The 16,107-nt window shown below is 42.1% G+C and overlaps 2 protein-coding genes across 2 annotated transcripts in view; one reads left to right on the plus strand and one right to left on the minus strand.

The window, feature by feature from the left end:
* fbxl19 (F-box and leucine rich repeat protein 19) overlaps window positions 1-925 on the minus strand; it is a 29,634-nt gene extending 28,709 nt beyond the window's left edge. Inside the window, 1 exon segment of the mRNA XM_080447389.1 lies at window positions 399-925. The gene's annotated coding sequence lies outside the window, so the exon portion shown is untranslated.
* Window positions 926-4,065: 3,140 nt separating this feature from the next.
* ube2m (ubiquitin conjugating enzyme E2 M) lies at window positions 4,066-13,389 on the plus strand. The gene is made up of 6 exons (XM_080447764.1): window positions 4,066-4,392; window positions 8,588-8,682; window positions 10,752-10,790; window positions 11,574-11,677; window positions 13,084-13,147; window positions 13,241-13,389. The coding sequence occupies exons 1-6, from the start codon at window positions 4,278-4,280 to the stop codon at window positions 13,379-13,381; spliced, it is 558 nt and encodes a 185-aa protein (XP_080303890.1). The 5' UTR covers window positions 4,066-4,277; the 3' UTR covers window positions 13,382-13,389.
* Window positions 13,390-16,107: the final 2,718 nt, after the last annotated feature.

Here is a 16,107-nt window from a genome sequence, read left to right on the forward strand (position 1 = left end):
TACACTGCCCTGTGTGTGTGTGTGTGTGTGTGTGTGTGTGTGTGTGTAGACAGAACCTGAGTGTTAAAATACAAACAGAACACATAAGCAATTTAACACAAACATACAGTAACACACTGAACGTTACGTTCTCGTAATAACAGCAATGAATGCACACTAAGCTAACAGACAGTAACTGTTCCAACTGTTCAACCTCTCTCTCTCTCTCTGCAATATGCTTCCTCTTTCATTATTGCTCAGCAGCATCATCATTACAAATCAAACCCACTGACTGGAACATCTTACTATTAATACACTGCGATGATGAAGGGCTGGTGGGTGTGTGTGTGTGTGTGTGTGTTGTGTGTGTTTTTGGAGAAAAATAATAATAATAATAAAATACATTCCAAAACACTCACCTCTTCGTATCAAGTCGCATACTCGTTGGTCGCTCATTAGAAATGATATATTAGCCAGCAGGCACCAGTTAGCCAACGTTAGCTCGGGTTTCTAGCCCCTGCTTGTCTGTCCGCTTCCTTATTTCTGCTGCTTGCTTTGCTGCTGCTGCTACTGTGTCTCTCTGTGCGTTCACACACACACATTCACATTACTGTGTCTCTGTCTGCGTTCACACACATTCACATGTTGTTTCTGCTGCTTGCTTTGCTGCTGCTACTGTGTCTCTCTCTGCGTTCAGTTCACACACATTCACATTACTGTGTCTCTCTCTCTCTCTCTCTGCGTTCTGTTCACACACATTCACATTACTGTGTCTCTCTCTACGTTCAGTTCACAGTCACACACATTCACATGTTGTCTCCCATGTTGTTATTACACTACCAGCAGCCTAGCCCACACACACACACTACACACTACACACACCCCTTCAGGCTAATTCACTGTATGCATGTAACCTAGATGTGTGTTTGGAGGAGGAAGATGATTGTACCAATCTGGATCGATGGTAATAAACTGGAAGGGGGGTGGTGTATGTGTGTGTGTGTGTGTGTGTCTTTTTTGACCCCCCTCTCCTCCTCGTTCCTCTCTCTCTCTCTCTATCACACACACACGTCTCTCACAACGTGTTCCTCCCTCTCTTTAAAAACACGCACGCATTGTACTTAAAATCATGACACAAAACGTTTCCCCGGGAAACGCGCGCGGGTAGATCGTAACACGCACCCGCCGGAGAATTCCAGTGAAAAAGTGGGCAAAATGAAACACAAAAACGCGCTGAGTTTTGTCTATTGTTCTCGTTTTCTATTGTGCGTGTGGTGGGTTGCTCGTGTCGCGTGTTTTGTTGTGTGCATGCATGTGTTTGTGTGTGTGTATGTGGATTATAATGTGTGTGTCAGCTGGCAGCAACATCAAATACGACACGTTTAATCCTCCGTGTTCACGTTACATCACATAGGTGACTATCGTTCTCCATTTTTGCCCTCGGAAATAAATAAATAAATATAGTAAATAAAATATGGGGAGTGAAAATATGCACGCCCCTCCTCTTCCTGATGTCGTCATGACTGAGCGTCACACAGCCATTGGGATTTCTGGGAGTTGTAGTCAAATGCCGTGTGTGTGTGTGTGTGTGTGTGTGTGTGTGTGTGTGTGTGTGTGTGTGTGTGTGTGTGTGTGTGTGTGCGTGTGCGTGTGTGAGAGAAGGAATATCAGGGACGTCAGAGTTAGGATAAGTAATTTCATAATTGCTCTAAGCTAAAAGGTTTTGTTATTTCTTGAAAAACTTTTCACTTGTGTGTGCTGGATATGAATCCACAATCTGGCGTGCATCTACATAATGTGAATGTAGGCTACTACTACTACTACTACTACTACTACTACTACTACTACTACTACTACTACTACTACTACTACTACTACTACTACTACTACTACTACTACTACTACTACTACTACTACTACTACTAATAATAATAATATTAATATACATTTTTTGTTTTTTCATTTTCAATGTGCTTTTGTATTTTTGTTTTATGTGTGACTGCAAATCCATATTGTACATGCTCTGACACACACACACACACACACACACACACACACACACACACACACACACACACACACACACACACGCAATTTTGCAGGAAACCTTCACCATAAAGTGCTAAAAGGTAAACTACCAGAAATCTGGCACCTTTTGCACCACTAGCCACAGATATAGGTTTAGGCAAAGACCTGTCTGACCATTTTTGGAGTTTTCTCTCCAAAAATGGTTTGGTTCAGTGAAACAGCTAAATTGGCTGTGTACTCCAGCTACTAGCTAGTACTTTATCTATAATATAAATACCCCCACCCCACCAATTTAGTTTCCTAAAAAGGCAAAGCAAACACATTATCATAACAAAACAAAGTGTTTTAGCAACTCCCTCCCTCCCACAGTTATACCATTGTTGCCTTGCCCCTGCCCTGTGCCTAGAATAACCATACCAAGGATGGGCCAGTGATGTCACAAACAGGCGGAAGTGTGTGTAGCTTCCTCAGAGGGCTGTCCTGAGCTTCCATAATAATAATAATAATAATAATAATAATAATAATAATAATTATTATTATTATTTATAATACTAAACTTTATACGGGCTGCTCCCCTTAACCACCGCTTAATTTCCACTACATAATCCGGGACTACAGATGTATATTAGTCTATTAACTAAATTAATTAGCTATTTGTAGTGCAATATTTATTGTCCATTGACCTGTCAAATCAACAAATTATATTAATAATGAAATGAGTGAAAAGCCCCTCGTGGGGCCCTGATGGCGCGGATTTGCACAGACAATGACTCGTTGTGGGCTTGTAAATCAGGTTTTCGATTTGCGACACCGTGGCATGCGCAACTGCGTACGACGAAGTCAGGCTTTTGTTATTTGGGCTGTATTTTAGATAACAATCTTTCCGGTGATAAAATGGCAACAAAAGTAATCAAGAAAGTTAACCAAAGAATACGATTTTTGGGCAGGATCCTTCCGGTTACCGCTCAGAGGACAGAGTACAGCAACTTGCAATGGACAGTGATCTCATTCCCCCCAGATTCGGCACAAATGTAGGGATGAATTGGTAACCGGAACGCTCGCCCCAAAACACACTCGCCCCGGACGCCCCCATTTCTTTCGCGGACCACTCTCCCGCAGCGGTTCTTGTATTATTGTATTTGTTTTACTGAGGTTGAGGTTAGGAATACGTTTAGGGTTAGTTATAGTTTACTGAGGTTACGTTTAGGAATACTAGGTGGCGTCCGTTCCGAGGTCGCCGGATTTTCCCCGGGGCAACAGTGTTTTGGGGTGAGCGTTTTGGTATTCGAATTGAACACATAAGAACACAACGGAAACAAACCCTCAGGGCTTTTTGTGTTATCCTTTTTGCATTATTGTATAACTGTACCACCTTTTGCAAACTGATTTAAGGTAGGGTAAGTGATTTTATTTGGTTAAAATAAGTGTTTAATAGCTCTATATTCTGATAGTACTCATTGCTATAGAGTGTTTGTTCAGTAAAAGGAGTCTCCTTGTCTCTCCAGCTCTTTATAAAACAGAAAATGCATTTTCGTTTCAGTTTCAGTTTCATTTCCAATTTTATCCAATCAGGATAGAGAACTCAATCAGGATATAGATTAAACAAGTGAAATTGGAAGTGATGACACTAAGAAATGAGCAGGCAAAATTGGAACTGGAACACTATAAAAATGAAGCTTAAAATGGGTATTTTCTCCTGATTGGCTGAGATTTTGACACCTACCGGAAATTTTATTTTCTGTTTATTAAAGAGCTGGAGAGACGGGGAGACTCCTGTTACTGAACAAACACTCTATAGCAATGATTACTAGCAGAATATAGTAACTTTAACCTTTTAACAAAATACTTTTTGTTTTAACCCAAAAATATCACTTACCCTACCTTTAAGTGTTCAATCAATCAAAACTTTAACTCGGGCGCCCACTTCCGCATCATGACGGCATATGACGTCATTGACGCATCCCTGTCACGTAATTCGTGCCCCCGCTGGCCTCTCCTCCTCCTCCTCCTGCTAGAGTTAGCATGCTAGGCTAGCTCAGCAGCAGCAGCAGCAGCAGCAGCCAGTCAGTCTTCCTACAGTAACAGTGCAATTAGTTGAGAGAGACGCACCGGCTCCGGTGCTGTAGAGTTCATTTAGCCCTCCTCAACAATATCTCAACAACTGGGGGATAAAACAAAAAAACCTCGGCCTTACGTACATTAGAAAAGGGACACACACGTTAAAACACATTATAGGAATTATAAAAAATTAATCCAAAAAATAACTGAAGATGATTAAGCTCTTTTCTCTGAAGCAGCAGAAGAAAGACGAGGAATCTGCTGGAGGAAACAGAACAGGAGCCGGGGGTAAAAAAGCCAGTGCGGCCCAGCTACGAATACAGAAAGGTAGGCAGGCTTGGCTTGGGGGGGGTTGTTACCCCAGACACAAGCCCTCTGTCCCCGCTACATCTGCTCTGTGGCGGACCCTCTGGGCTGGTGATAAACACAAATACTACGAGGCAAGAAGTGGCCGAGCATAGCATAGCCATTCAGGCTACACATGCTAGCTTCGGGTTAGCTTCGAATGCTACGCTACCCCGGCCGACGTTAGCGAGCTGGGCTGGTGGTGGTGCTAATATTATTTGAAAACAAACGTCGTCAGGGGTTCGATTAAACCCTAAGCAGAGCGTTTCTAAAGCTGCCCACTGCACACACAGTTATGACCACAACACACACTAACCACACTGTTTGTAATCTGATTTGGTCGTTATATGTATTTTTTATAAAAATCAACCCAAAATCTGGTTTCTGTTTTCCAAGCTAGCTCTGCTAGCCAACATTTTGACAGAGCCATCATCACATCAACATGTCATAATTGTGATTATAGGGAGGACTGTAAGTTAATAGTTAGATAATGTAAAGATATAAGATCACTCACAACAACCCGGATGACTGACAGCCGTCTGAACGTACGTCACATCTCTTCTCATCAAACATGAAATATAGTTACAATCGTCATCATATTAATTCAAACTACGAAACTCGTATTTTGTCTGCAGTTTGCACAAGGGCCATTTATAACACGTTAATTGGACACAGACCAAATTTTCTGTAGTTATTATGATGCCAAGTGTCACTTTGTGTAAAGAGTTATAAACCAAACCACCATGAATTTATTACATACTAGTATTGTTGTCCCAAAGATTAGTTGAAGTGGACCCCTAAAGACCTGCATATGGGTAAGTTGTCATCAGTTTTCACATGAAGGACTGATGAATCACCATGGCATCAAAACCGTCATTGGAAAATTGCACCATGACTTGTACTTTACACAATATGGTTCTAGAACATAGTGTAGTCTAATTCTAGGGATTGACAAAGGTGTGGAGTGACAAGAGAACAATGTGGCACAGTGGATAGTCACTGTCCAATAATCAACATGTTCTTCTAAGTAATGTCCTTTTTAGCAAGACACTGATGACCCATATTCATTATAGGTAATCCTAGAAAAGGTACGTTGTCAGCTAAATAACCACAATATAGCTAAATGTAAAGTAAGTTAAATCTCCTGCACTAGTGTTTGGACTAGCAGGGTAACCAGAACTCTCGCCCCAAAAGCCAAAACACACTCGCCCCCATTTTTTCCATGGACCGCTTCTCCCAGTGGTTCTTGAATTCTTGGCTTCGTTTTACTGAGGTTAAGGTTAGAAATACGTTTAGGGTAAGGCATAGTTTTACTGAGGTTAAGTTTAGGAATAAAGTTAGGTTTCGACATAGTTTTACCGAGGTTACGTTTGGGAATAAGGTTAGGTTTTTTAGGCATAGTTTTACTGAGGTTACGTTTAGGAATAAGGTTAGGTTAAGGCATAGTTTTACTGAGGTTACGTTTAGGAATACCTGGTGGCGACCGTTCCGAGGTCGCCCGGGTTTGACCCGGGCCGAGCATATTTGGGGCGAGCGTCCTTGTATTCACCAGCAGGCAAAAAGCCTCATCAGGTCCTTTGTGGAGTGGTGTCCGCTCTGTTCATTGTTCCACCTGCATGTGGAACAGACATGTGGGAAGAGTATATCACAACAGAGCTAATGATCATGACCATATTACCCAGGAGAGGAAACTAAGCCCCTAACTAGTACAGGACGATATGACTTCAATTTCAAATCAGTATCACAATTATTCAAACCTTTGCCTCGATTAGGATTAATAAACGATTATACCAAAAAAAAAGAGTCGAAATAGCCGAATTACAAGCTCTTTCTCACAATTTTTGTATGCCACCATTCGTACCACAAAGTGAAATACATGGTTACGCGGTTAATCAGAATAAAAGATTTTGTCAATTATAAAAAAATCTGTCAGAATTTGTTTGATTTGATTCGTTGGTATATAGTAAATAAGAAATTATCCCAAAAGAAAACCTGCATCTCGATTAACCTACATGAGCAAGATTAAGTCCCGAAAGTCCCTAAATTCTAAATATCGGTTTCGATAGATTATCGGTTAATTGCCCAGCTCTACACCCAAAAAAACTATGTAGGCTTACCCTCCTCTTCCACCCATACATCATCATGTCCCCCCTCACCAGGGGATCCCTGTAGGACCAGCGGAGAATATAGGTGTATTTTACCACCACCAAAATGGAAAATTCTGTTATCTAGTACTAGTAGTTAGTTCCTCTGTCCACAAAACAGTCAGAGTTTGCAGAACGTCATAGCAGCTTCCTCCAACACAACTGAAGCCAACAGTGAGAAGTCCTAGAGTAAAAAAAAAGAAAAAAAAGAACACCTACAAAAGTGAATGGAAAATTATTTAGTTTAAATCTTCATTCATCGTTATCAAATGTGCAAAGCAGAAAGTACAATTGTGTAAGCTGGAGCTCTTGGTATAATTATTTGCCCTTTTTTTAAACTAAAGGACTGGTCACTGTTGGCAGTTGTGTTGAAGAAGTTTTGCAACCTCTGTGAGAAGTAATAAATAAATAATAATAATCTGTATCAATCTTTCCAGTAGATCAGAGGTTTTCAAGAGAGGGGGGTAGCAGATCCACAAGCTCACAACCTGTCGCAATGCGACACATTGTGAGCTTGTAGATTGACTATTTTCAATATTTTCTGTCTGTTTTTTATTATAAAAAAAAAAAACTATTTTGCAATAGCGGGGCCGCAGACATAGGCTATGGCTATTTGTGGGTCCTTGGCATGGCGTGGAACAGTTTGGGAACCTCTGCAGTACATGAATTACATAATTATTATATTTGGGTGAACTATCCCTTTAAACATATCTTCATCATCATCGTCCCACGCCTCCACCCTCAATCTCCTCTATTGTTGTTGGTGTGTTGTTCTAAAACCCATCCACCCCTTTTCTATTTTCATTTCACAGACAGTTATTAATCCCTCCATGCAGTCAGTCTTGAAGCCATTCTCTGATGGATGTTCTTTTAATTTCACATGAGAGGGAGTCTGTTACTGTTTTTTGAAAAGTGCCAAGGCACACCTTAGACCAGCTTCTGCCAGATCAATGCCAGTTGGGAATTTATCAATGGGATGGACTGAAAGCCTAGAATGGCTCCAATCCAGCAGCCGGCATCTGGTCCATTCAGCACAGATAAAGATGGCGGGGCACTGGCCAGGAGTGTGCTGTGCCAGTGATTCTCAACCTTATGAATTTCAAGGACCCTCAGTTTGATATCATGCATTAGGCCACAGACCCCCATTTTTTTAATCTTTGGGACCCTAATCTACACGGTAAAAAGTGTTAATTTGACCCTTCATCCTTAAAAGTCCATTTGTTTCCTAATTATCAATCATTTAGCCAGCGACGACCTTAAGGACCCTTGGGGGTCCTTGGACCCCATGTTTAGAACCAGTGTGCTATGCTACGCATGCAGTGTGGGCTCATCACCAAGTCCTTTCCACAATACTGAACTTGAATGATTGCTTAAGTCTCTGGTTTAGGAAGCGTTTATTTCTTTCTCTCTCCCAGCATCAGAATGCTAAATGCACGGGTGTTTTATTTGTCTGACTAGACAATGGAAAACCAATTAAATAGTGCCTGCCATCGAAATAACTATTAAATAAATGTAAATAGTAAATGGTGCATTTATATAGCGCCTTTATCCAAAGAGCTTTTACAATGTGCATAACATTTACCCAATTCACGCATACATTCATACACCGATGGCGGAGGAAACCATGCCAAGGCACCAACCTGCACATCGGGAACACATAGGTGTTCAGTTCAGTCAAGGACACTTTGACACCAACTCCCGGGGAGCCCGGGATCGAACTGGGAACCTTTGTTTCCCACTCTTTTTCTAAAAAAAGAAAGTCACCTCTTCCACCTCTATTTAGTGACTCAAACCTCAGACTTTGTGCTTGTGTTGCCCGACAAAAATAACTGCTTTGTGCTTTTTAAGTGCAATATCTCAATATTGAATTTTCTGTCCCGGTGTACCTCATATAACTACTTAGTTTCTCTGTTCTCTGTATAACTCTCGCCCACTTGCATCCACCCTCTCTCTGACTCTTTCTATCTCTTGTTAACCCTTTTCCGCTTTCTTTCCATTCACATTTTTTTTTTTTTTAATTCTCTCTCTCTCAGACATCAATGAGCTGAACCTGCCAAAGACATGTGAGATCAACTTCCCTGATGACGATGACCTGCTCAACTTCAGACTCATCATCTCACCAGACGAGGTCGGTGACTGTGCACTTTTCCTAAACTTGTTAAACATGTTATCCCATTAAGACCGAGAAAGCATCTGCCATTTTAGATTTTAACCACTTTAACCATTATTTTATACTTTGGCTATTCAAAAAAAATTTGTTTAAGCAAACATTTTGAACTCAAATCTTTGCTTCTGGGGGTCCCTGGAACTATATATTTTGAGATGGAGGTCCGCGGCCAAATACATATAATTTTGGGGGTCCTTGACATGACAACGTTTGAGAACCACTGATATTATAGCAGCATAAGACATTTGTAGAATTGGCCTCAGGTCTTAGCAGAGTGAGTGCCCTGTGCACGAGTGCCAGCCAGTGCAGGAATGATCAAGCATTCCAGCATGTACTGTACCAGAGGCCATATTAATGAAAGTCGGTTCTGTACAAACATCCCACCGAAGCACTTGCCCCACCACCACAGATTCCCAACAGTGTTGCCTCCGGCTTGGCGGGCAGGAAGTGCGCAGCGGATTGTATAGTTATTACTGCACAAGGGCTAGGCGATATGCCTAGCCTTTATCTCGATAATTCTGACCAAATACCTCCATTGTTATTGTGACGATAATATCGTATTGTGACCATAATATCAATGTTCTTTGAAAATTGTGAAAATATATAATTTTTGAAAATTTGTGTCAATTTCTGGAACTATAAAATAAGTCCTAAGTGATTAAAACCCGAAAAATACAACACTTGCAATATCACAATATATATATATTCCGATATCTAAAATCCCAGGTGATATATGTAGTCTCATGTCATGATATCGATATAATATCGATATATTGCCTAGCCCTACTCTAGCGACTCCATTTGGTTGGTTGGGACTGGGAGGCCTGTTCAGCAGGGAGGGGATCTAGGGGAGGTAGCGTGAAACCTCCTGTGTCATGCTGTCCCGGTGAATCTCCTCGCTGTCAGGTTGAAAGAAGCAGCTGGTGACTCCATGTGTGTCAGAGGAGGCATGTGGTTTTGTACACCACCCCTAGGCAAACACTGGGGGTTGGCAGGGACTGCTGTTCACATGGGAATTAGTAAAATAACTAAATTGGAGAAAAGACACAAAAAAAAGAATCCCCTCTAAATAGATGTGCACACTGCACACATTTCTGCCTTTCTCCGTTACGAGACAGGATTTATGAAAAGCTATGTACACCTGACCTGTTTCTCATTTTAAATCATAGCGTGGAAATAAAGGTTAATGTCTATGTGAACTTTTATTGGACCCCAAAGACAAACTGAGAATGGAGCCTATTACACAGAGAATAAGAACGGCAAAGAGAAAATTTGTATAATCTTTCCTCGTCAATTCACAGAACCATCCCATTCTCCCCGTGTACCAACTGCTGAGTATGTGGAGAAATAAGCGCCGTCTCAAGTCAATTTGTCTTTACATAAATACTGATCTTTATGTAGAATGTTTCTCGGCAAAACTCTTGAGTACACACACAACTATCGATACAGAGTCATTTTGAACAATCCTGCAAATACTGCAAACACTCTTATCCACAGGGACTTGGAATGAGCATAAACTGTCGACATTAGAAGAAGCAATCTGTAGTGAGGTTTGTGAAGGTCTGAGTCACGGCATGAGTCGACCAAATATTCCTGTGACCTTAGTTAGGATGCAGATAAAATGAGAGCTAAGGGGAGAAGTTAACCACTGAAGACCTACCGGTATATACCTCATCGATGAATTGCTAAAATAGCCAATCTACAAGCTCACAGCAACGTGTCACATTGTGACATTTGCTATTTTCGCTATTTTTGAAAATAAAACGTTTGAAAGTTTGCGCCTATAATGACATGCCCAAAATAGGGACGCCAGGTTGAAAATTCGGATGATGAGAGAAGTGCAGGGCGAACAAATAAGAGCCAGTGAGATAAAGCTTTTATTTAATTTTATCATTCTTAGCCACTCACCACCAAGATGATTTGCTCACCAGTCATGGGACTTGAGCTCATTAAAACATAGTATATCTCTAGCCTTGTGGACTGTAGATTTATTAACTTGGTTTATTTCCTCTCATCTCTTGTCTTGCCAGGGTTTTTACAAGGGTGGTAAATTCGTCTTCAGCTTTAAGGTGAGTTATCCTGGTCTGGGAGGATCAAGACGGGATGCTTCTCTCTCTCTCTCTCTCCGCCTATTTTTCTTCTCAAGCCATCTCTCAGTGTTTCTGTGTCCATTTTTCTGTCTCTTGCTCACTCTGTTTCTCCATCTCTGTTTGTCAACACTTGTAGATCAATCTGATTAGCCATGTGTTAACAAGAATAAGAGTCTAAAAGCCACACTAGCGGCCCCTAGAAGCAGTGCTGCTCCTTACACCAAACTTGAACCTAAGGGGTTTGAACCAACTGGCATTGCCATCCTTAGAGCCCTGCGCTTTCACCAGTGGGGCCAAAAAGAGAAATTTGTGGGAAGATTTTGGGGGGTGGGGTGAATATATTCTACATTCACATAAGACAGAGGGATGAACCTTAACCATTAACGCCATGATGTTGCCTCTAGTGCCACTCAAATGTTTAGTGCTCAGGAACTGTGCACAACAAGTTTCATGTTAATTTGTCCATTGGATTTTGAGACATCTTAATATGTGCAAGTGAAAATCGTGGTGCTAGAGGAAAGGTCAATGGATCACCAAAATCAGTAGGGTTCATCCTGGATGGTGCACAGCAATTTCTATGGCATTCCAACCTGTAGCTTTTGAGATATGATGTGTGGGACCAAAATGATGGATGGACGGACGGACGGACAGTTCTTAGAACTTAACTGCTTGGGGAGCTAAAAAGCTGTCAACACATTGTGAATGATGGCTTGTGTGTGTGTGTGTGTGTGCGTGTGTGTGCGTGTGTGTGTGTGTTTTCAGGTAGGACAGGGTTACCCCCATGATCCCCCCAAGGTAAAGTGTGAGACCATGGTGTATCATCCCAACATCGACCTGGAAGGAAATGTTTGCCTAAATATCTTAAGGTACGTACACTCACACGCAATGTCGGTGTCTTAAAAACGCCATTGTGTCTCTGGAGCAGCTTTCACAAACAGCTTCAAAGGTTATTGAGGGTGGGAGGGGGGAGTGTTTACATTTCTGTTTACTAGTTCAGTAGTTCATATCTTTTAATTAATCTACACTTTCAGGGCCAACCACTTGAACCTCAATTTATTTATTTATTTATATTCAAGCCTTTGTGAGTTTAACCCATTAAAACCGGGAAAGCATCTGTGTCATTTTTAGATTTTTTGCGTTGGCTGTTCAAAAATAGAAGATTTACAAGCTCACAGCGCGTCCCTTTGTGCCACTCTGCGAGCTTGTTCATCTGCTATTTTGTAACATTTTTGAAAAATCTTGTGAGAACTACTGATTTAGAAGGCATTTGTAGAATCTGCCTCAGGTCTTACTGGTTTAAAACCTACAGCTCTAACACCATTTTCCATTCCCTTTAGTCTCTGTTGTACGCGTTGGCATGACTCTCCAGTCAGCCAATACAAGTCTGTGATTAGGCACAGATTAGAGTTTGGCTGTTATTTTACTCTTAGTATAATATTTTTTGCTACTTAAAACCCCTCTTTGTCAGGCACATTTGATACTAAACATGGTGAATGGGTGGAGATACATGTATGTGTTAGGTCTGTCAACGGCCCAAATAGAAGGAGCGCTGCGGCGGCTTAGCAAAAAAAGTTAACAAATCTGAAATAGATGAAAGGCAGACATGTTTTGTAAATTCTGAATAAACCCCAAAGGCAGATGTCATGTTACAAGCTGTATACACAGCTGTGAAGGATACCAAAACAGACCTGTGTTCTTTGTTTACACCGACGAACAAAGCCAACATCGTAACCCTAGAATTGCCCACATAATTAAGTTTTATTTTCATTTTTTTCTAATAATCCTCTTTCGATTCTCCCTCTACCACTCTTATTTTGCAACTGGATGTGTCAATTATTTAATGGAGACAAAGCTGGCTGCACGTTATCAGATCAAGCGCTTGCCGTCTTGTGCTGTACCATGAGGGTCATGTAGGGAAGTCTCATAAAAGTCTAAAATACCCGGTAGCTAATCCTTGAGGTTGTGCTGAGTCATGACAAATCCATCCATTCGATTTGGAGATATCTTGCGTGCGTTTCAAACTATGGGTGATGCTAGAGGAAAGGCCATGGGGTCACCAAAGTCGGTAGGGTTCATCCTCTGCAGATCATGAAAGTGAATTCCGTGACAATCCAGCCAGTAGGTTTTGAGATATCGTGTTTAAGGCCAAAGTGTGGGACAGATGGACGAAATGACAAGACATTGTCAGCCCTGCGCCAGCATGGCTAAAAATAAGTCATGCACACACCAATGGGGGGGGAAAAAATAATTGCTCTTTTTGTGCTCTTCCCAGAGAGGACTGGAAGCCTGTGTTGACAGTAAACTCCATCATCTATGGTCTACAGTATCTATTTCTAGTGAGTATATAGACACGTTGCACTCATTTCATTCCACGTTATTGATGACACGGTGGAATAGATGTTCTCTCCTCCTCCTCTCGTCCCCTGTAGGAGCCTAACCCAGAGGATCCGTTGAACAAGGAGGCGGCCGAGGTCCTGCAGACAAACCGGCGGCTGTTCGAGCAGAACGTACAGCGTTCTCTGCGAGGGGGTTACGTGGGCGCCACCTACTTTGAGCGGTGTCTCAAATAGTGTCTACACACCCCCCCCCCCCCTTCCCCGCACCCCAGTCGCCTCGCCTCCATCTTCCCTCCCCACCCTCCATATACCATCACCCCCGCCTCCTGCCCCCCCCGCCCCACCCCCGCCAACCACCCAACCAACCAACAAACAAACAACCTTCTACTGCGCTGCCTTGCTCGGCGGCAGCAGCCCAGCAAGCGGCAGAATCAGCACGCCAGAAGACGCTTTTTTCTGTTTTAAAAGAAAGAGAACTCCTCCCCCCTCTTCTTCTTCTTCTTTCATTCTATTACTACTTCTACTTCCAAGATGCATTCTACAGTTTGCACATCACTGGGGACGCCAGCTTACCACCAAACACACACACACACACACACACACCTGAGTGACGCGATGGATCGCAGTGGAGGACAATGATAAGGAAGGAGCGGTGGAGAGGAGATGGAAGGATGCATGGAAATGAAGAAGAGGAGGTGAAGAAGGAGGAATCTGAGGAAGCAGGCGAGGGGGGGGGGGGGGAGAGGGGTTCAGTGAATGTTACTCGGGCGAATCATGCTGGTAAATGCCACTACGATGATGATGATGATTGAAATGAAGCCCTCACAAGTTTATTTTATTTTTTTGTTTGTTTTCTTGTTTTTGTTCGTTTTTTCATTTTTGTTTTTGTGCAAAGAGACATGCCAACTGATCCACCTACTGGCAGACAGACAGACAGACAGACAGACAGACAGACAGACAGACAGAAAGACAGACACCTCTCACTCCCATTCTCCTTAAGACTCGCTGAGTGTTTGTAAGTCACATTCAGCTAGCACTCCTGAATGGGAGACGTATGAGTATTACTGACCACACACACACACATACACACACACATACTTTGGCGACAGTCGTAATGTGAGTCATGGACTCACCACCTCATGTACCTTACAGGTTCACACAACACACAACCTAACACATACGCCATAGACAAACAGTGTAAGGACTTGACTAATCAGTGGAGACGGACAGACCATCTAGACGTGCAGGATCAGTAAGACGGTCAGGGCTGGTTGGGATGGGGAGGGGGGGGTCTTTGTGTTTTTGTTAAGGGGAGGGCTTTAGATTTTCAAAGGGGGTGGGGGCAACAGGGTGATGGAGGGGGGGGGGCTTTAAATGTTAGGATTCTATTGTGTATATTAAAAAAAAAAGGATGAAAGAAAACCCAGCCGTTCACATTGACTGCAAACATTGAATTATGTTAAATAAAATATGATCTTGAATGATAATAACTATGTTGATGTCCACATCCCCGTGTATGCCAGCTACAGATGACTGGGCCATGATGTGTGGAGCTTGAAGACCACCGTGGAATTGGCACAAGACCACCACAGCTCATAACATGTTTTCAAACTGAAAATATAAGTAGGGGGTGTTGTCTTGGCACAGAGGTTCCTCAGCTATAATCCTGGAATTCTGACTAGTGACTACTGTCAAGAGTTCAATCAGGGTCTAATCTTTCTGGGTCACCGACCGAATGCAATTAACTACCTGGTCAAAGTGGGAGAAGAGGGCAGTTATTTGGGCCGTCGGACTGGCGGTGAGAGAACCAGTATGTTCTCATTACGAGTCAAATGTGCCACAGCATTGGACTGGTAATGATTCTCACGGCAAGGTTGTCCTGGGTGACTGAAATTACCAATTCTAACGAGTTGTGTATCAAGAGTTTTTACAAGGTGACACTCCCATCATCTACAGTATGACATCATCCTATGCAGAATGTACTTGGCTACAGAAAAATACCAGAGAAACGTTTGAGCCACTAGAGGGAGCCACATTCTCTAATGTACAAAAACTCCAGGTGAATCAGTCACATTACCAAGCATATTATTAAACAGATTTTCTTTCCACCGGCCAAATTAATCAGTTTAAACTTTAAAGCTGAAATAAGAGTGGCTTCAGCACACACTTCCCCTGCCTTAACACCACGGTCAGAAAGAGTTGTAGGCCTGTTGGGCATCCATGTTTTATGAATATGGAGATGTTAGAATAGTCTTTGGTTTCTTAATGAGAAGGAAGTAATCCATGATTAACCCAATGGTTAACCCTCTAGTATTAACATCCCAGCTATAGAACCATTTATTATAATAGAATAGAGGGTACCGGTCCTGTATCAATAAATGACATATATATTGAACGGGTAGTTAATATTTGGATGTAAAAGTAGTAGCTATAGAAGAGAATGAAAATACACAAGGGAACACACAATTACCAAATTGATACTGTACTGTCAGAACGATAGCCTAAACAAAACAACACAAATGTTTTAAAGTGACGGAATTAAGTCGCTGCTTGACAAATTATTGAATAGCAAATTACATTAAATATTTCTATAAGACGCATTGGGCATTTTGCTAGATGAACCCCCCATATGATAGAGAGTTGTGGATTTACAATCAATTTGAAAGTGTGACATATCAGTGTGCCGGGGTGCCCATGGCGTAGTGGTGAAGGTGCATGCCACATATCAGCTCTAATGCATTGCAGTCCGACAGTGAGCCACAGGTTCGATTCCCAAGTCCGACGATCTTTGCTGCGTGTCACTCCCTCTCTCCCTCCCCGTTTCCTGTCTATCTCAACTGTACTATTCAAATAAAGGGAAGAAAAGCCCAAATATATATATAAAAACAGTGTGTGCCAGTGTCACACAAAAGTAGATCTGTAACCTCACATAGCGTTGTGAGCAATCAAGTACTAATCGA

This window comes from Gymnoscopelus braueri (genome assembly GCF_963280865.1).
Source record: "Gymnoscopelus braueri genome assembly, chromosome: 13".
Taxonomy (NCBI): domain Eukaryota; kingdom Metazoa; phylum Chordata; class Actinopteri; order Myctophiformes; family Myctophidae; genus Gymnoscopelus; species Gymnoscopelus braueri.